Below are 20,044 nucleotides of genomic sequence, written 5' to 3'. Positions count from 1 at the left end.
ATTGATATAACTTTATATATATATAACAATCCTTCTAATTTAAATTTTTACTTATGATATGAATTGTAGTCATAATAATTCAAAGCTCCTTAGACAAATTTATGACTTCACATATATACTCCTAAATGTACAATGATAAAGATCAAATAAGAAAATGCGAGTTACGAATTCTAGTAATCCTTAATTATTTGTATTCAATTCATGGACTAATCTTGTTTAATTTTATTGGAAAGAATTTTTGTTACAGATATACTGAGGGTAGCTAAATGAATGCTTTTTAGTGGAACAAGGATTTCAGAAAAATCAGTCATGTTGAAGAGATGCATTACAACTATAAAAGTTCAAAGTTCACAAATTGATAAAATTGTGAAAGAATAGAAAAAGAAAAGAAAAAATAAAATTTTTAGTGATTGTTGATTAATTGAATTGAATTGTAAATTATGAAGGTAAAACTAAATATATATAGAATATTGGCTTAAGAAAGATAAAAACAAATAAAGAACTAAAGATAAGATAAAGAAAAGATAAGATAAGATAATAAAGACTAAAATTATAATTGAATTTATGTATTCTGTTGGGCTTAATTTGTAGGACACGAGACTTCTTTATTATTGTCATAGGCTAAAGTGGAAGAGTAGTTTAGTACAAATTATTGTTCATATCACAAAATTTTATTTCAAAGTTTTCTTCTCTTTATTTTTTTATCTACTAAAGGTAGAAACATTCCAAACAAGAAAAGATGATTATGAAAATGTTTAATTCACATCATTCAAATGAACAAGCTTAAGCTTAAGTAAGACATTTGATTCATCAGATATCCCCTACATCAAGATCTCATTGTTCACACTATACACAAAACTGATATTCAAATGCCTAAACAGTAATAAGTAGTCCAACTTGTTCATACAAAAAGCATTAAACAGGTTTTAGATACATGAAATTGAAAATACTGCTTCTTAGAAAGAAGCATAGCTACACTCATTGATGGTGTCAGTGATGGTGGTGTCTGTGTCACTGCTCCTATTAGGACTCTTCCCATTGTTGTGTCTCAATGGTGCACTTGCTGGGATTGACATAGAAAGTTTTGTGTTGGGAACTGTGCAAACTGTTTTCCGAGCTTCGGTTATCGTTGTCCTGTTCGCGGCAGAGTAAATCGGCCGAGAATTGGTATTGGCATAACGAGAAGTAGGAGTAGGAGTAGTGACTGGCTCATGATCTGTGGAACAACGCCTTTTAGCTCCTCTGTGCACGTGAGTGGTGCAATACTTCTGACCAGGGAGAACAGCACTCTTGCACCGCCACTTCTTGCCTTCTGTTCTCCGGCACCTGCCTGGTTCAAGCTCTGTACTGTTTGTGTAGTTGTGGTGTGAACTATTGCAACCAGAAACTTTAATCACAGTAAAAGAAAAACAACAAAGTTAAATCAGCTTTTCTAATGAACAAACTTCAACCTCATGATTAGTCTTGTTCTTAATTTCTTACATGTATAATTTGGATGTTGTCCTAAATCAGAATTAGTGCTATTGAAATTAATCCTAAAATATTCTCAAATAACAAAGCAAAAATATGTGACATATGCTCGGCGTTCGCAACTACTCTGCTGTTGGATTAGGTAAATCCCAGCAAAGTGCACTTTGTTGTTTAATGGCAGCTAACAACACAATATATTAAGTGAAAATATGTAACAGAAGTTGTTGCGAAGTCACGAATAGTACCTTGGAGAACACTCCTTGGGGAGAAGCCTATGCCGGCAGAGATGCAATTACTATCATTGGTAACACTTCCTTTACCACTACTCATAACACTGATACTGTAGCCGACACAGTTCTTGATCTGGTTATCTTTCTTGCATAAATCTCGGCTACTTCTGTTATCCGAAGCAACCGATGTCCTGTTGCCAAAGTTTGTTACCTTAGGTGTTGGAATTGAAACAGCAGATTTTGTGTTTGAGGCTATGGAAGTATGTAGCTTGCTACAAGGCTTTGTTATCGAATTTGGGAATAATACACCATTCCCCCTTGAGAAAACACCTTTGACAGAGAAATAAAATAAACACAATCACAACACAAGAATTTAACGTGGAAACTCCAATTACCGGAGAAAAAACCACGGCCGTTGTCAAATGACAACCAGAGAATATCACTATGTGAAAATTGTTACAACACATAGACTTCTTTCTCTCACCGGCACCCCAGTACACCAACACTCTCTCAAAGCAAATATCTAACTACACCTCACAACACTCTCTAATAAAAAGTACAGAGGAAAAGAAAAATCAGATACAAGCTTAAAGTGTTTCTGACTATATACTCACTTGGAATTAGACCACTCCAAGCATTTCACCTTGGTACAGATCGAAACCTTGCTGAAAATTCATGGTGCAACTTCCAAATTGGCTTTTCCTGGAAGTTCTTCAGCCATCGACCTAACTCCGCCACACACCTTGCATCTCAACGCCAACCAATGCCCGAGTGCAATTGTGGACCCGATTGCCACAACTTATCCTTATCCATGGCAGTGCGGTAATACCATGAGGATACTTCTTGTCTTCTAGAGAACATCATCTTCTCTCATAGAGAGAGCAACCAGAGATCTTCTCCTTCAACGCCTTGTGCAAACCTGATTGTATCAACACATCCTTGACTTGTATTTGCCACAAGCCAAAATTGATTCTTCCATCAAATTTCTCTATTTCAAGCTTCGCAGCACTTGAATATCCTGACATTGTTGCAACCGTATACTGGAATAGTATAACTCAACTGTAGACCGTGCACTATGAAGGGTCCCCAGGAAAGAGAGGTGGGTCACAATGGACACACTTAAATACCAGGTCTATCCTTAGCCAGAACCTTTCCAAACTGCACTCTCACAGTGTCACACTGCCTTCCAGCAACAACAACAGCAACCAAAGATCAACCTCAAGCCACAGGACAAAATTCTTTTCTGATGTGGAAGGTCAGACTAGGCTGCAACCACAGAGCATACTAAGAATAAATCCCACCGAACCGAAGCTCTTGATACCACTTGTTGGGAATAATAAGTATGTAGCTTGCTACAAGGCTTTGTTATCGAATTTGAGTTAATAACTTTGGATGTTTCCACAGGCTTTCTTGAACGGTTCCGGCCTCTGTGCACATGTCATTCACAATACTTATGATAAGGTACTGTGTTCTTGCTGCACCTCCATTTCTTTCCATCGGTTCTTCTACACCTATTCGGTTCAGGATCCATCATACTTCCATAGTCAAAACATTGGTAGTGATTGTATTCTCCTAAAACAGAAATGAACAAAATTAGCAAATTTAGAATGTCTCCATAAAATCTCACATTCTTGGCATAAAAATTAGCAAATTTAGAATGTCTTCACACCTAAAATAGTGACTTGAAGGTGCAAACTGAATTTTAATTCATTTCAACAAACTTGGCAAAACCATGTTGATATATTACATTTTAACATGTTTTTTAGTCTTAAAACATGATTTGGCTTAGAATAGAAAGTAGTGATTTTGGTCGGAATAAACCATAGTTTTCAAATTATAAACCAAACATAACCTGAAACTATTTCTAAATTCTTGAAATAAAAAGCACAAAACAAAACTTTATCATTAATTAAGTCCAAATGAAACAATGAATTCATTCCAAGGCAATCTAACATGAGGTACTCTAATAAACCACCATCCAAATTAAGGTAATGAATAAAAGGGGAAAGGGGAAAGAAACTAAAAGTTCAAAATAACATAGACATATACCTATAAGCAAACAAATCAAACTCAAGAGTTCACCTAAATTCATGAAAAGTAAACTTGAATAGTGAAACTCAACTTATAAACTTGATGTTCAGAACCAATGGAAGACGGAGCAAGTTGATCGGGACCCTTCTCAGGAGCCTTTGAAGAACTCGGGGCATCTTCTGATCGGGGAGGGGATTCCACTATCCTCTGCCCCCGAGTCTTCAGCTCGGATTCGGAAACAGGTCGGGGAGGAGAAACAATGGCCCCATCAACCACGATCTTATCAGGATCCAGAGGAGAAATATCCAAGTCTGGAGCAATAACCCCGACCTGTTCCTTGAAGTTCCTCCATGCCTCCTCGGCTCCCTCAGCAATGGAGTCCTCCAGATCCAAATAGGCCTCCCGACATCTCGCTAACTCCTTCTTCAGGTCCACGTGATCCCCAAACAAACTTATATAACTCTGCTCCGCCTTCTCCTTCAGGCCCTCCACCATGGCGCACTAGCCCAGCAACTTCTTATCCCTCTCCCGGAGACGATTCCTCTCCTCCTTCAACTTGGCGACCTCCACCTTCAACCGCTTTTCCTCTTCTTGATATAAGAAAATTCTCCCCTCTAGCTCCTCAACCTTCAGGGATGAACCCAAAGAGCTGAGGGGAGTCTTTTCAAAAATATCCAGAAGCTTTGTACACACCCCGCCGCCCTGACACTCCCCTGAACCAGAATATTAAGGTGGTTTCGGATGGAAGCATCATCCATACTTATACGAGTATGAGGATAGATATGATTCCGAACAAACTGAGGCGCATTAGACTTGGCCTCACCCTCAAAAGAAGAGCCAGACTCTAAAGTCTTGCACTTCTTCTTCTCTGGCTCAGGGGAAGATCGGGGTGGAGGGGATGGAAGAGAAGAGGCTGAAGAGGATATAACAATAGGTTGGGAGGGGGTCCCCAAGTTGTGAGGAGAAGGAGGAGGGGGAGGAGGAGGAGGAGAGCCAGCAGCCCTGGCAGCACCAACCCTCGCGCGAGACCTCGATTTGGACTCCTGAACTCTCTGATAGGACTCTCTAGAATTCTTCTTCGTCATTTCTGCAAAAAACCATTAGGAAATAGAAGAATCAGCATACAAGTCGGAACAAACAACTCGGATGTTAATCAGGTTGGAAAACAGCAATAAAACGAACAAAAAATGTAAAGTTACCTATCTGGGCCTGCATAAAGGTCGGAGACCCCTGGAGGAACTTTTTCGTATCAAGATATGGGGCTCTCCCCCACACTTCTCGGAAAAACCCCACAATGGCCGCCTCCACCTCATCCAGGGCATCCAAACTATATTTTTCCACTAGAGAGGCCTCCAACCAGTACAGGGGAAAGCGAGGAGATAAATTTTGATCCAAAAAAAAGGGGTGGTGACCCTCTACAGCTCGAACTTTAAAAAAGAAATTTTTGAAATCATGAAAGGATTCATCGAAGAGAGTAAAAACTCTCCGGCCTTGTATAGCCCGGAAAGACACCCACTGCTGCTTGTTATGTTGCCCACTGAAGGGCTTGGTCATGTGAAAGAGAAAAAAGAAAATCCAAAAAGGTCGAAAAATTTAGTGCATGGCTGATGAATTGATAAATTTTCAGAAAACCTCAGGAGTTGGGGTGAAGCTGGGTAGGGAAAACACGACAATGAGATAAAACGGCTATCTCGAAGTCGGAAAAGGAAGAAAAACACCCAAACAGGTGAACAGGCTTTCATACATAAAGAAAAAATGAGGGTCTGCGTCAGATGCTCTCCCAAAACAAACCCGATCTTCCGGATCTGGGGCAACCAGTTCGTACTTCGGCTCGTCCTCATCAAGAATGCAGACTCTGTGATGAGTACAGAAATCAGTAAGATAATCGATATCTACCAGAGAGCTCTCCCCTAGAACAGTGCCATCAACCCGTGATGAAAGAGACTCTAGGATAGACATCTTTTTTAAAAAAGGGTGACGAATCCTACAAAGAAAAAGAAAAAGAATCAAAATAGGGTCTCTGAGGGTCTGAGGCAAGTTTTTCAAACCAGCAGAATCGCTAGAACTACGGTCAACACTCCTCTAAACAAAAACATGCAAATAATAGCATTTGTAAAAGAGGAGAAGAGAAAAGAACTGACCTTTACTTCCGAAGTAACAGGTACAACAACAGTTGACCAAAGAAAAACGAAGCTTTCTCCAAAACAGAGTGTGTGAGTGAGAAAGTTTTCAGAAACAAAACAAGGGAAGAGAGGGAAAAGTATTTATAAACATGTTAGCGGCATAAAGCTGAAACGACGTAACCATTTAAGAGGTGCACCGTTACCAATGTAACTGTTCCCCGCGTGTAAATGCTCAAACCCCCGAAGAGACGCGACGTTTGATTAGACGCGACGGTTGCAAAAACTTAAATCACGTCGGTTCCTGAAAATCACGTCGGTTCCTCAACACGTCGGCTAGAGTCCCAAGCTGCATACTCGAGCCCAACTCACAAAGATTTTGGACTCGAGTAGGGGTACTGTTGATACCCTGACCCAATGACCAAGTACAGATCCAAATAATATAAAAAGGCCCAATCCGTGAGGTTGATCTTCCCCCGCAACCGACCTCCTCGTAAGGGGTCGGCTTCAACGCAAGGAAGTCGGTAAAGAGGGTTAGCTGGCAGATAACACTCATTCAAATAGGTAATTGCCCCTAGAATCTCTCAACCTACTTCCAGGAGCCATATCTCAACTTCCCTTAGATAAAGGGACGGTTATCCCCCTTAAAAGGTGGAACTACTTCAACGGTGGTTATTAGTTCACCACTATAAATATATTGACAACCCTCAGGTATCACTAAGTCCCAATACATTATAAACCTGCTTAGTCCCTTACTGACTTAGGCATTTGAGTGTCTTTGTAGGTACCACCCCCATTTTCTCACGCGCACAAGTCGGACGGAGGCCTAAGAGCACAAACCTACTCGGAGGCTTCCATCTTCAGACGATTGGGCCAATCTAACGAGTCCAGCCCACTAATCTCTGGTTACCCATCGTAACACCAATTACTTGTGTACTCTACAATTTGCGTAAATAAATTTAATATTATTGTTCAATAGCAATCTGAATGTTCATTTTTTATATACTTTAATTGCTTTCTCTTTAATTAAGATCTAAAAATTTGATCATCATAAAAAGATATATACAAAAAATAATTATCATATAATTATGTGTATATACATGTATTATTTTACATATTTTTAATATATATTTTGTATTTTAACATATATTTTATATAGTTAGTTGATTTTCACTGCATAAAGCATGATTGAAAAATATAATGAGATTTATGTTGTAATGAAATAGTTCGATCTAAACCAAATAATCAAATCTAGTCCGTCGCAATTGATTAACCTCGTATTAATAATTAAACAAAAATTAGAAACGTTTATAGCACAGGTGTCGTAGTGTAGTTGGTTATCACGTCAGTCTAACACACTGAAGGTCTCCGGTTCGAGTCCGGGCGACGCCATTTTGTCTTACTGTTTTCTTCTTTCCAAAACTCTTTCTTACTTAATCTCAGTTCTTAGTCATTACTCATTATAGATTGTCAGTTGATTTGGCTCAACTTTCAGCTTGGAAAACATATAATGAACTTGGGTCGAAGTTTTTACACTCACTCAAACATGAACACCAGGTGTTCGATCATATTCCTCACCCAAAAGTTGCATCGATTAAGCGTTCCATGCTTACCCTTTTGCACAACAACCTTCCCTTTCGTGCCCTGTTTGTATTCAAGACCCAGTTCCAGCTGTGTTCGCTCGACTGTGTTGATGAGGTCGGTGTTGCCTTGGCTCTCAAGGCTTGTCAAGAAGAGCTGAAACTTGGGTGCCAACTCCATGGTTTTGCAGTGTCCAGCGGGTTCATTTCGTTGGTCACCGTGTCAAATTCACTGATGAAGATGTACTGCAAGTCAGGGAATTTTCGGAAGGCCTTGCGTGTGTTTGATAATTTTAGTTGCCCTGACATTGTTTCTTAGAACACTGTGCTTTCAGGGTTTGAGGAGAACATAGATGCTTTGAGCTTGTTCTATGCATTCAAATGGGATCGTGTTTGATCCTGTGACATACACCACTGCTCTTGCCTTTTGTTGGGGTGATCATGGGTTTTGTTTTGGGAGCCAATTGCATTCTCTTGTTGCAAAATTTGGATTTAATTGTGAAGTTTTCGTAGGGAATGCTCTGATAACCATGTATTCAAGGTCAGGGAGTTTAGCTGAGGCTAGGAGGGTGTTTGATGAGATGCCCCGGAAGGATTTGGTTTCATGGAGTGCTATGCTTTCGGGTTATGCTCAAGAGGGGGAATGTTATGGGCTGGAAGCAGTTTCACTGTTTGTTAGCATGGTTAGGCAAGGGATGTCCCTTGACCATGTCTCGTTTACAGGTGCAGTTTCAGCTTGTGGTTATATGAAAAACTTAGAGCTAAGGAGGCAGATACATGGTTTGACACTTAAAGTGGGGTATGGAACACATGTTTCGGTTTGCAATGTGTTGATCTCGACTTATTTGAAGTGTGAGGTCGGCAGAGATGCAAAACTAGTTTTTCAGCTGATGAATAATTGCAATGTAGTCTCTTGGATGACAATGATTTCAATTGAAGAAGAAGATGCAGTGTCTCTTTTCAATGAGATGAGAAAAGATGGTGTATATCCAAATGATATTACATTTATAGGACTATTGCATTCTATTACACTCAATAATCTGGTGGTGGAAGGTGAAATGATTCATGGATTATGCATCAAAAGCAGCTTCTTGTTGGAACCAAATGTCTCCAATAGCTTTATTACCATGTATGCCAAGTTTGAATCTGTTCAAGAATCGAATAAAATTTTTGAGGAGGTTAACCATAGAGAGATAATAGCATGGAATTCATTAATTTCAGGGTATGCTCAGAATAGCTTATTCAAAGATGCTTTCCTTACATTTTTGGCTGCAGTGAATGAGGTAAAACCAAACCAATACACTTTTGGCAGTGTCTTAAATGCTATTGCTGCTGCTGAGGATATATCTTTGAAACATGGGCAACGATGCCATTCGGAATTGATCAAACGTGGGTTAGACACTGATCCGATTGTTTCAGGTTCTCTGCTTGACATGTATGGCAAGCGTGGGAGCATAGCCGAGTCTCAAAGAGTATTTGACGAGACACCTAGAAAAAGTGAGTTTGCTTGGACTGCAATAGTATCAGCCTATGCTCGACATGGGGACTATGAGTCAGTGATGAGTTTGTTTAAGGAGATGGAGAGTGAAGGAACCACTCCTGACTCCATCACTTTCCTTTCCGTTTTAGCTGCATGTTGTAGAAAATGCATGGTTGATGTAGGCCATAGAGTCTTTGACTCCATGGTGAAAGAACATTCAATTGAACCAACTCCAGAACATTATTCTATCATGGTGGACATGTTAGGTCGCGCAGGACTGCTAAATGAGGCAGAAGAGTTGATGCACCAGATTCCAGGAGGACCTAGATTGTCAGTGTTGCAAAGCTTGCTTGGTTCTTGTAGAATACATGGGAATATAGAGATGGCTGAGAGGGTTATTGATAGGTTGGTTGAAATGGATCCTGCGAGTTCAGGTTCGTATGTATTAATGGCGAACTTATACGCTGAGAAAGGGAAATGGGAGAAAGTAGCTGAAGTGAGGAAACTTATGAGAGAGAGGGGAGTGAAGAAGGAAGTTGGGTTTAGTTGGGTGGACGTTGGTGGTATTAATTCCTTGTATTTGCATGGTTTCTCTTCCGGGGATAAGTCACACCCAGAATCTGAGGATATTTGTAACATGGCAGAGTTTATTGGATTGCAAATGAAAGTTTTGAAAGGGAGCAAAGCAAGGGAAGGAGACTGGCATCAGGAATAGCAAATTCCAAAATAAACTGGAATTTGTGATGTATTTTGCAGTTGATATTTAACCTAATCATGTTCACTCTAAAGAAATCGAATCTTGTATTTTTCTCTTTTACCTTAACATAAATAAGGATTAGACAGGAAATTCTATACATACTGACTAGTGACTATGAGTACTTGACTTCTGATTCATAGAATCACTTTGATAGTGTAGTCAGTGCACATCACTAAACATGTTTCCGAGATATGCAAGTGCATAGAATCATATTCATGGAGTGCAATGCTTGTTTCTGAAAATGCTCTTTGGAATGAAATGTGTAGTGTCTCAAATATTCATTAATCATGTATTTGTATGAATCCGTGTCTTTTGCTAGTCTTCTAATTTTTTCAGCAAAGAAATTTCCAAGCAGCACAAAACAATCATCTTCAGTGATAGATACCCTTTTGTTGGCAACATCTGAAGATTTCTTGGGAGGAACAAAAGTTGAAGACTTTGGAACACACAACATCGTACTCAGTAGAATGCAACACTAACAGAAAATTCTTGATTAGATGAAAATAGAAAACCCCTATCGAGTGAAAGGTTTATGTTTTGTAAAGTTGCTTGGAACACAAGGTAATTAAGAAATCTTGGTTCCTTAATTAAAATGGAAGATTTTGCAGTTTGACGGTTTTTTTTATGATTTTTATTTTTTGTAGTCATAATAATTCAAAGTTCCTTAGACAAATTTATGACTTCACATGTATACTCCTAAGTTTACAATGATAAAGATCAAATAAGAAAATGCAAGTTAGGAACTCTAGTAATCCTTAATTATTTGTATCCAATTCATCGACTAATCTTGTTTAATTTTATTAGAAAGAATTTTTGTTACAGATATACTGAGGGTAGCTAAGTGAATGCTTTTTAGTGGAACAAGGATTTCAGAAAAATCAGTCATGTTGAAGAGATGCATTACAACTATAGCAGTTCAAAGTTGACATATTGATAAAATTGTGAAAGAATAGAAAAAGAAAAGAAAAAATAAAATTTTTATTGATTGTTGATTAATTGAATTGAATTGATTTGAATTGTAAATTATGAAGGTAAAACTAAATATATATAGAAAGCATTGACTTAAGAAAGATAAAAGCAAATAAAGATAAGATAAGAACAACTAAAGATAAGATAAAGAAAAGATAAAATAAGATAATAAAGACTAAAATTATAATTGAATTTATGTATTCTGTTGGGTTGAATTTGTGAGTCACGATACTTCTTTATTGTTGTTATAGGCTAAGGTGGAAGAATAGTTTAATACAAATTATTGTTCATATCACAAAATTTTATTTCAAAGTTTTCTTCTCTTTATTTTTTTATCTACTAAAGGTAGAAACATTCCAAACAAGAAAAGATGATTATGAAAATGTTTAATTCACATCATTCAAATGAACAAGCTTAAGCTTAAGTAAGACATTTGATTCATCAGATATCCCCTACATCAAGATCTCATTGTTCACACTATATACAAAACTGATATTCAAATGCCTAAACAGTAATAAGTAGTCCAACTTGTTCATACAAAAAGCATTAAACAGGTTTTTAGATACATGAAATTGAAAATACTGCTTCTTAGAAAGAAGCATAGCTACACTCATTGATGGTGTCAGTGATGGTGGTGTCTGTGTCACTGCTCCTATTAGGACTCTTCCCATTGTTGTGTCTCAATGGTGCACTTGCTGGGATTGACATAGAAAGTTTTGTGTTAGGAACTGTGCAAACTGTTTTCCGAGCTTCGGTTATCGTTGTCCTGTTCGCGGCAGAGTAAATCGGCCGAGAATTGGTATTGGCATAGCGAGGAGTAGGAGTAGGAGTAGTGACTGGCTCATGATCTGTGGAACAACGCCTTTTAGCTCCTCTGTGCACGTGAGTGGTGCAATACTTCTGACCAGGAAGAACAGCACTCTTGCACCGCCACTTCTTGCCGTCTGTTCTCCGGCACCTGCCTGGTTCAAGCTCTGTACTGTTTGTGAAGTTGTGGTGTGAACTATTGCAACCAGAAACTTCAATCACAGTAAAAGAAAAACAACAAAGTTAAATCAGCTTTTCTAATGAACAAACTTCAACCTCATGATTAGTCTTGTTCTTAATTTCTTACATGTATAATTTGGATGTTGTCCTAAATCAGAATTAGTGCTATTGAAATTAATCCTAAAATATTCTCAAATAACAAAGCAAAAATGTCAAAGGCATGCAAAATATGCGACATATGCTCGGCGTTTGGCGTTCGCAACTACTCTGCTGTTGGATGAGGTAAGTCCCAGCAAAGTGCACTTTGTTGTCTAATGGCAGCTAACAACACAATATATTAAATGAAAATATGTCACAGAAGTTGTTGCGAAGTCACGAATAGTACCTTGGAGAACACTCCTTGGGGAGAAGCCTATGCCGGCAGAGATGCAATTACTATCATTGGTAACACTTCCTTTACCACTACTCATAACACTGATACTGTAGCCGACACAGTTCTTGATCTGGTTATCCTTCTTGCATAAATCTCGGCTACTTCTGTTATCCGAAGCAACCGATGTCCTGTTGCCAAAGTTTGTTACCTTAGGTGTTGGAATTGAAACAGCAGATTTTGTGTTTGAGGCTATAGCAGTATGTAGCTTGCTACAAGGCTTTGTTATCGAATTTGAGTTAACAACTTTGGATGTTTCCACAGGCTTTCTTGAACGGTTCCGGCCTCTGTGCACGTGTCGTTCACAATACTTATGATAAGGTACTGTGTTCTTGCTGCACCTCCATTTCTTTCCATCGGTTCTTCTACACCTATTCGGTTCAGGATCCATCATACTTCCATAGTCAAAACATTGGTAGTGATTGTATTCTCCTAAAACAGAAATGAACAAAATTAGCAAATTTAGAATGTCTCCATAAAACCTCACATTCTTGGCATAAAAAATAGCAAATTTAGAATGTCTTCACACCTAAAATAGTGACTTGAAGGTGCAAACTGAATTTTAATTCATTTCAACAAATTTGGAAAAACCATGTTGATTTATTACATTTTAACATGTTTTTTAGTCTTAAAACATGATTTGGCTTAAAATAGAAAGTAGTGATTTTGGTTGGAATAAACCATAATTTTCAAATTATAAACCAAACATAACCTGAAACTATTTCTAAATTCTTGAAATAAAAAGCACAAAACAAAATTTTATCATTAATTAAGCCCAAATGAAACAATGAATTCATTCCAAGACAATCTAACATGAGGTACTCTAATAAACCACCATCCAAATTAAGGTAATGAATAAAAGGGGAAAGAAACTAAAAGTTCAAAATAACATAAACATATACCTATAAGCAATCTAATCAAACTCAAGAGTTCACCTAAATTCATGAAAAGTAAACTTGAATAGTGAAACTCAACTTATAAACTTGATGTTAAGGACCTAAACTTATAAACTAAGTTAATTCAAGATTTTGAAAACCTTGCCAACAAGGGTGTGACATCATGATAGAGGCATATTATGAGTGTGACCAACCATATTCTACTCCTAAAGAGAACACTAGTTGGGAGAACAAATCCAACTTAAATCTAAAAATATCCAAAAATAATATATAGGTTTACACAGATATATGTATATATTGAAAAGGGCCTTATCAGAAATACTCCAAAAAAAAAAAAAATAGTTACAAACCTGACATATAGCTTGGAAATTGCTTATGAAAAACACCAAAGCCAGAACCAAAGGGTAGCACAAGGTGATGATGAGGGTGAGGGAGAGGAAGAGGAAGAGGAAGAGGGAGATTATAAGCAAAGTAGTTGAAGGTAAGAACTTGATGATGAAGCTCACGCCTTTGAGCTTCTGTGAACAATAAACAACAGCACCTATCTTCTTGTTGTTGCCATGCTTTGTTCATAGCAGGTTTTCTTATTGCTCCTCCTTCTTCCTCTTCTGCTCTCTTCAGTGTTTCAAAACTTGTTGTGTTCTTCTTCTCTTCTTTGATCACTCCAACACCACCACCACCATCCATCTTTTGTCCCATGTCAATCTTCTTCTGGGGTCCACCTAGAAAATATAATAATGAACAAAAACACCAGAAGAAAACACATAAAAGTGAGAAAAGAAAAGAAAAAGCACAAAAAAACAACATGGGGTGGAAGAGAAAAGAAACCAGAAGTGTTGTGTGAAGGGGGAACAGCTTCAAGAGACTTGGCTTCCATTGTCACATTCACATAAGGAAAAGGAGAAACCAAAAAAGTGTCCCTTTAAAATCTTTCTTTCTTTTTTCAGTATCAATTGAAAATGTTAAAATCAAAAGTAGTTTTTTCATAAAGAAAGAAGTGACAGTAGCACTTGTTCTTCTTTCTTTATTTCCCGTGATGACTCACTCACTCTACTGAGTACACTACTGACACTGTAGATAGAAAGTGAAGTGAGAGAGAAAGTGGAAAACAGAAGTGTACAGAACAGATAAACATTATCAAGATTTTGATCCCATTAATTAATTTTTATTTCAGACACATTTAATTATTCATTTATTGTATTCGGTTCATTGCAAGTGAACATTTTAGCATTGAAAAAGTGGGAGTTTCTGACAAATATTATTATTATTTTAGGGATCATGAACATTTCCTATAGTTGATACTTGATAGTCTAAAGTAGTTTTAAACTTTTATAATGTGATCATATGTTAATTAAAATCATAATTTTATTTAATCACCACCTTCATTTTTGGATGAAACTTTATATTTCTATCAAAATAACATTACTTTTTTCTTATTGCTTTTGCTTCTGTTGATTACTAATAAGAATCTAAAAAAGATCATTTTTTTATTTTTCAGAATTGAAAAATTAAGAAAGAAATAACACCATTTGCAATTTTTTTTTATCAACCGCCATTTGGAAATTTTTTGTAGTTTGTTTCTAATATTTTGACAGAATTTGGTTCCTTAATTGGGTCTTAAGTCTTTAACTTTTTGGTCATATTGGGCCTGAAGTCTGAAAACGAGAAGCCCAAATCATTCCCCCAAAAAGTAGAAAAACAAGAACATGTCCAAAAATGAAAAATGAAAAAAAAAAATCGAATATTAGTTCCAGAAGAATCTAGCAACTGGCTATCGGAGTAGCACCAGCGCTTGATAGTTCATAGCGCATTGAAAGTTGAAAACTTCCCAATCCCAGGTCTCGTTTTGCCGTGATTTTCATCTTCTCAAACATTTCACACAAAATGGTGAGTTGTAATAACTTGGAGTACTTTCGTCGAACACCTTGCGTGCGTGCGTGCATAGTTATATATATTATGTGAATGTGAATCTCACTCACTTTGGTTGTTGTTGAAACTGTTTATTTCAGTCGGTGACTCTGCACACAAATCTAGGAGACATCAAGTGCGAAATCTTCTGTGATGAGGTCCCAAAAACTTCTGAGGTAACTACCCTTTCAACCCCTTCAATTTGTGTTCCTTTCCTGTCTTAGTTTTAGTAAGATTAATCACAATTTGCTGGTTCACGCTATTTGATACTTATTTTGCTATAAACAAGTTCCAAGTTTCGAGTTGCTGATAGAGAATTTAGAGAAAGTAACCAATTTATTTAAGGGTAGATTGCACTGAACTCTCTCATAAGGATAGGTGATATTACACAATACAGACTTTTATTTGTAAAATAAGCACGATACTGAGGTTTTTTCACTTTTTACCTACTGAAAATCTTATCTCGGAATTTTTTTCCAAGAAGTTAATTTTGATGTAGTGTAAGGATGTTTCATACGTGCATCATCCAATTATGTAACATCATGGTAGCAAAAGTCACTACCTTTTACATTGACTCCATGAATGGTCATCCAAAAAAGAAGGATGTGATTGGACAACTATCTTGGTGTCTAGAAGTTTAACGTCGTCGATATACCAAAATTAAACTCTTTTTCCCATGCAAAATTTTCAAGAATGCAAAAATATTCCATGAATCAAACCTTCCCTAAGGGGGAGGTTAGTATTGGCATGACAAATCAATGGGTGTCGTGTGTAATATCGCGCAATCATTTAAGAAGTTATTGTGAATGAAACTACCTCCGTGTCACTTGTGTTTGTGAAGTTTAATAATGATAGTTTAGACTTAAGGATAGCCAATTTTGTTCTTGCATGAGGTGAAGGTGATAATTGGTTGTTTTTGTTGAAGGATGCTGTGACCTAACAATTTCAAATATTGTGGGTTTTATGTTTTTTTTTATTTATTCAGAACTTTTTAGCATTGTGTGGGAGTGGTTATTATGATGGGACTATATTTCACCGCAACATCAAAGGTTTCATGATTCAAGGGGGAGACCCAACCGGTACCGGGAAAGGGGGTACCAGCATATGGGGAAAGAAATTCAATGATGAGATTAGGGAATCTCTTAAGGTAAGTTCAGGCTCTGTGCTAATTACTGTGAAGCTATGCCATTGGTGTTATGCTTTCCTTTTGCTTCATGTTGTCAATCTGTTTTACTTGTTTTGAGTTTAAATCTCAATGCTAATGTTGGAACTATAGAATTCGGTTGTAGAAATGGCGTATTTTGTGATCTTATGATGAATCGAACATTACTAAGTACTTCATTTTTTGTGTTTCCTATCAAAGGACATAGATAATACCATCTATGTTTGATGATATTAAGGTTACAACGGAGATATACTGTTAGCAATAGGATCCATAGGAGAAAGTTTGTGCAAAGTGACTTGTTAACATTACTTCAAGCAATTTCTTCTTGTTCAAGGCTTATTTCTTACAACTTTTATCATATTTGAAAAAGTCATAACCTAGTTGGCTTCCCTTAGCTTATCAAGACCTTCAATGTTTAGGTGTATGAAATATAGTTGTTATATTGTATACTTGAAATACAGTTACTTTCGTGAAATCTCCGCAAGATGTGAAATTACCAAATGCCCCATAATTGATATAAATTGAATTCTTGGAAATTAGAATACAAGATGGAGCTTTATGTTATTTTCTTTTAAATGATATTATTTTTTTATAATGAATGTATTATGGATAGTTGNGATGACAAAAATATCCATGGAAGCGGGTACCCACGGGGATTACCCGCGATGGGGGGTTAAATGGGGACTCGTGAAATCCCCATGAGGAAGGGAATCCGCCCCGTGAATAAATGGGGACGGGGATGGGGGTAGAGGTAGAATACCCCACGGGGACTCCCAATATCCCCGAGAAGGTGGAATTTACTAAAATGTCATCACTTATATAAAAAGTTATAAGTTATCATGGTAGATATTTAATATTTGTATTAGATTATGTTAATTGTGTTTGGAACTTTGGATTGTGTTGTTTTGTGTTAAACTTTGTTGAATTTTTGAAAGATTGTGTCATGAGTTTAGTGTTAAATTGTTTTAAAAACACTTTAAAGACAATACCCAGGAATACCCGCGGATATCCGCCATCCTCGCGGAGACAATTAATCAGGGACCCGTGATGGGGATGGGGAGGGAATGGGGGCATATTCATAAACGTGGATGGGGAAGCATGAGAGGGGTACCTGCCCCCACGGGTATCCATTAAATATTCGTGGAGGCGGATTCCCTTCCGTGGGGATTTTGCGAGTCCCCATTTAAGCACTATCCATTGGGTGGGTACCTCTGCCCCTGTTCCCGTCCCCTTCTCTGTTTATTCACGGGGAGGTCCCATCCCTGTTGGGGTTCTGGGTCTCCATTTAGATTTTCGTCATGGATAATTCCCACAGGTACCTGTTTTGACATGTTTTTTTGGGGGTTGACATAAACATAGTGGGGCATTTGTGATTTATATATTGAATGCTAATTATTGACATTTCTCTTCAAAGCATGATTACAATGGCCAACACATTGCCCTTTTCTATATTCCAGCACAATGCAAGAGGAATATTGGCAATGGCTAACAGTGGTCCAAACACTAATGGAAGCCAGTTCTTCATAACTTATGCAAAGCAGCCACATTTAAATGGACTTTATACAGTATTTGGCAGAGTAATCCATGGATTTGAAGTTCTTGATCTCATGGAGAAGGTACCTGATTCTTATGCCACTGCAAATTTGCTTGTAGAAGCTAAGGCTTAGCCTTCAACTTATATCATCTTGGCTTGATAGAAAACTCAACTCAGAAAAGCAAATCATGGTAAACAATTATTAATATATACTTAACATTTATGTTGTGCAGACTCAAACAGGAGCAGGGGACCGTCCACTTGCCGAGATTAGGCTCAATCGAGTCACGATACATGCTAATCCGCTTGCTGGTTAAGTGGTTAAACTTGTCTCAGCAGTTCTTATTACAAGAATAGGGAGGGTAAAGGGAATTCTTAAATACTCAATTTTAACCAATTTCTTGACCTCTGATTAAGAGAAATACAGAAGTAAATTGTGCATCGAGTTAATTAACATGTTTGTGAGATATGAACAAAGGCATGTCGATAGATACATTTTTCAAGGATTAGTGTAAAAATGATCATGTTTCTGTAATGTTTAGGACCAAGATTCTCTTGTATTGTGTGTCTTTCTCTTATTTTCTTCTTTTATATGGAATGTCCATGGCTTTTAAGTGTTACAATCTCATCTTGTTTGCATCACCAAGCAAACTTGTACAAAGATTAATGAAAGAGGCTATAGAGATTTGTATATGTAATGTCAAACATGATTAGAATAGAGTTATCTTAATGATAGATCTGCTTTGGAATTTTGTGAATCGAAGCTGAATCACTCGTTGGCATAATTTAAAAAGGTTTAGTAGGAAAGAAAAACTATATATATACAAAAGGAAGTTTTATTCAGGACTAAAAAAAATAATATAAGGAATACAATTGTCTATTAATATTTGAAAGCAATGAATTTATCTTTATCTAAAAATTTATTCCCTATTACTTTGTCATTCAGATTTTTTTAGAAGAAAAATCATTTTCTTCATTCAAAGGAAAAAAATTGTATACGGATGAATTTTGTAAAAAAAACAAAGAATTTATCCCATATTTTTCCCAACTAAAGATAAATTTATGGTTTAACTAAAAATATTCTAAAGATATTTATCAAGCAGACAATTGTGAGGAAAGGTAAAACCAAGCTGGGTCAGAAGCAATCTAACAAGGTCCAAAGAGGCATTCAATCCAGAATCGATTCGGGTAGAGTAATCAGGCCCACCATTCACTTCTCTCACACGAATGGATCAAGCTCCTATCGTGCTAGGGTCGGGTCACGAGTCAAGGTCGGACACAGCGCTTCCCGTGTTGGTGAGACGTCGATCTACTCAACCCGATACACCCCAGTGCCTTGCGGGTCCTCTCTCCGGAAACGACCAAGGCCGGGGTCCCTACAGAGCTCGCCAGTTGAGAAGAATGGAGGCACGGTGGTGGAAGCATCGTCATGTCTTCCTGCAACCGTGAAGGAGGGTGTTACCGTGGCGGTTCCATTGGAGAAGGAAGGCGCATTGCCGGCTGTTACTGCGTTGGTAGGCGGGATTAAGGAGATATTCCAGGGAGATCTGGCAAACCTGAAGGTCACGGGAGTCACTTCCGCTGGGCAAGCCTCGGTTGGAGGTTGGTGAAGCACTTTGATTTCCTTGTTTTATATTTTTATATTTTATATTATGGATAGTTTAAATATAATAGCTTGGAATATTAGGGGTGCTTCTAATAAGTTAGCCCGGGTGAATTGTAAAGAGCTGGTTAGGAAATTTAAACCTGTAATTTTTATTGTGGTTGAAACTCACTGTCCTTTTCAACACTTGAAAATGTTCTGGGAAAGACTTGGTTATCACCCTATTGGTATAGTGGAGGCGTCAGGACACAAGGGGGTTTTAAGGCGCCGGGCCCTGATGGGTTTCAGGCTTTCTTCTTTAAAGAATACTGGAAGATTGTTGGTTTTGATGTTTGGACTATGGTTCGTCATGCGTTCTCTGGTTTGGATATGGATCCAAGGATAATGGAAACTCTTGTGGTTCTTATTCCGAAGGTAGAAAATCCGGTTTCCATGAAGGATTTTCGACCTATTAGTCTCTGTAATGTGGTTTACAAAGTTATAACGAAGGTCCTGGTCAATAGACTTCGTCCTCATCTCAAAGAGATTATTGGGCCCCTTCAAGGAGGGTTTATCCCGGGGAGAGGAACCCCTGACAACATCATTGTAGCACAAGAGGTTCTCAATTTCATGAAGAAGACAAAGTCAAAGAAAGGCACCCTGGCCTTTAAGATTGATTTGGAGAAAGCGTACGATAGAGTGGATTGGGGATTTCTGAAACAAACCCTGGTGAGTTTTGGCTTTCCTCCTCCGACAGTCAATCTGATTATGCGTTGTGTCACTGCTTCCTCACTGTCTATCCTCTAGAATGGGGATAGATTAAATAGCTTTACTCCGAGCAGGGGTCTTAGGCAAGGAGATCCTATATCACCGTATCTGTTTGTGTTGTGTATGGAGAGATTGTC

At 37.7% G+C, this 20,044-nt stretch overlaps 3 protein-coding genes, 1 non-coding gene and 1 pseudogene across 5 annotated transcripts; 3 read left to right on the top strand and 2 right to left on the bottom strand.

Annotated features, from left to right (window-relative positions):
• LOC110269310 lies at positions 744 to 4,226 on the bottom strand. The gene is made up of 4 exons (XM_021117068.1): positions 3,845 to 4,226; positions 3,182 to 3,272; positions 1,716 to 2,017; positions 744 to 1,387 (listed from the first exon to the last, which is right to left on the bottom strand). The coding sequence occupies exons 1-4, from the start codon at positions 4,224 to 4,226 to the stop codon at positions 957 to 959; spliced, it is 1,206 nt and encodes a 401-aa protein (XP_020972727.1). The 3' UTR covers positions 744 to 956.
• Positions 5,826 to 9,953, top strand: LOC107627837 (annotated as a pseudogene).
• TRNAV-AAC lies at positions 7,170 to 7,243 on the top strand. The gene has a single exon. It is a non-coding gene; the product is annotated as a tRNA-Val (tRNA).
• LOC107625990 (growth-regulating factor 9) lies at positions 11,204 to 14,018 on the bottom strand. Of its 2 annotated transcripts, XM_016328746.2 has the most exons (4): positions 13,779 to 14,018; positions 13,301 to 13,672; positions 12,010 to 12,486; positions 11,204 to 11,656 (listed from the first exon to the last, which is right to left on the bottom strand). In XM_016328746.2, the coding sequence occupies exons 1-4, from the start codon at positions 13,825 to 13,827 to the stop codon at positions 11,226 to 11,228; spliced, it is 1,329 nt and encodes a 442-aa protein (XP_016184232.1). In that variant the 5' UTR covers positions 13,828 to 14,018; the 3' UTR covers positions 11,204 to 11,225. The 2 variants fall into 2 exon arrangements, with proteins under 2 accessions (XP_016184232.1, XP_020971996.1); XM_021116337.1 differs by lacking the exon at positions 13,779 to 14,018 and having other exon boundaries at positions 12,010 to 12,483; positions 13,301 to 13,760.
• LOC107625989 (peptidyl-prolyl cis-trans isomerase CYP18-1) lies at positions 14,679 to 18,255 on the top strand. The gene is made up of 5 exons (XM_016328744.2): positions 14,679 to 14,837; positions 14,960 to 15,034; positions 15,844 to 16,005; positions 17,481 to 17,639; positions 17,791 to 18,255. The coding sequence occupies exons 1-5, from the start codon at positions 14,835 to 14,837 to the stop codon at positions 17,872 to 17,874; spliced, it is 483 nt and encodes a 160-aa protein (XP_016184230.1). The 5' UTR covers positions 14,679 to 14,834; the 3' UTR covers positions 17,875 to 18,255.

Source organism: Arachis ipaensis, chromosome B02 (assembly GCF_000816755.2).
Source record: "Arachis ipaensis cultivar K30076 chromosome B02, Araip1.1, whole genome shotgun sequence".
NCBI classification, from domain to species: Eukaryota; Viridiplantae; Streptophyta; class Magnoliopsida; order Fabales; family Fabaceae; genus Arachis; species Arachis ipaensis.
This window is presented reverse-complemented; position numbering and strand designations above follow the sequence as displayed.

Coding starts and splice junctions, on each gene's coding strand:
- LOC110269310 (XM_021117068.1), bottom strand. CDS start 4,226: ATGGTGGAGGGCCTGAAGGAGAAGGCGGAGCAGAGTTATATAAGTTTG. Junction 2,018..3,181: donor ACCGATGGAAAGAAATGGAG/GTGCAGCAAGAA, acceptor TGTTTTCTCAAG/GGGGAATGGTGTATTATTCC. Junction 1,388..1,715: donor CCCAAGGAGTGTTCTCCAAG/GTACTATTCGTG, acceptor CTGTGATTAAAG/TTTCTGGTTGCAATAGTTCA.
- LOC107625990 (XM_021116337.1), bottom strand. CDS start 13,757: ATGTTGTTTTTTTGTGCTTTTTCTTTTCTTTTCTCACTTTTATGTGTT. Junction 12,484..13,300: donor ATTTCCAAGCTATATGTCAG/GTTTGTAACTAT, acceptor CTGTTTTAGGAG/AATACAATCACTACCAATGT. Junction 11,657..12,009: donor CCCAAGGAGTGTTCTCCAAG/GTACTATTCGTG, acceptor CTGTGATTGAAG/TTTCTGGTTGCAATAGTTCA.
- LOC107625989 (XM_016328744.2), top strand. Junction 15,035..15,843: donor AGGTCCCAAAAACTTCTGAG/GTAACTACCCTT, acceptor TTATTTATTCAG/AACTTTTTAGCATTGTGTGG. Junction 16,006..17,480: donor AGATTAGGGAATCTCTTAAG/GTAAGTTCAGGC, acceptor TCTATATTCCAG/CACAATGCAAGAGGAATATT.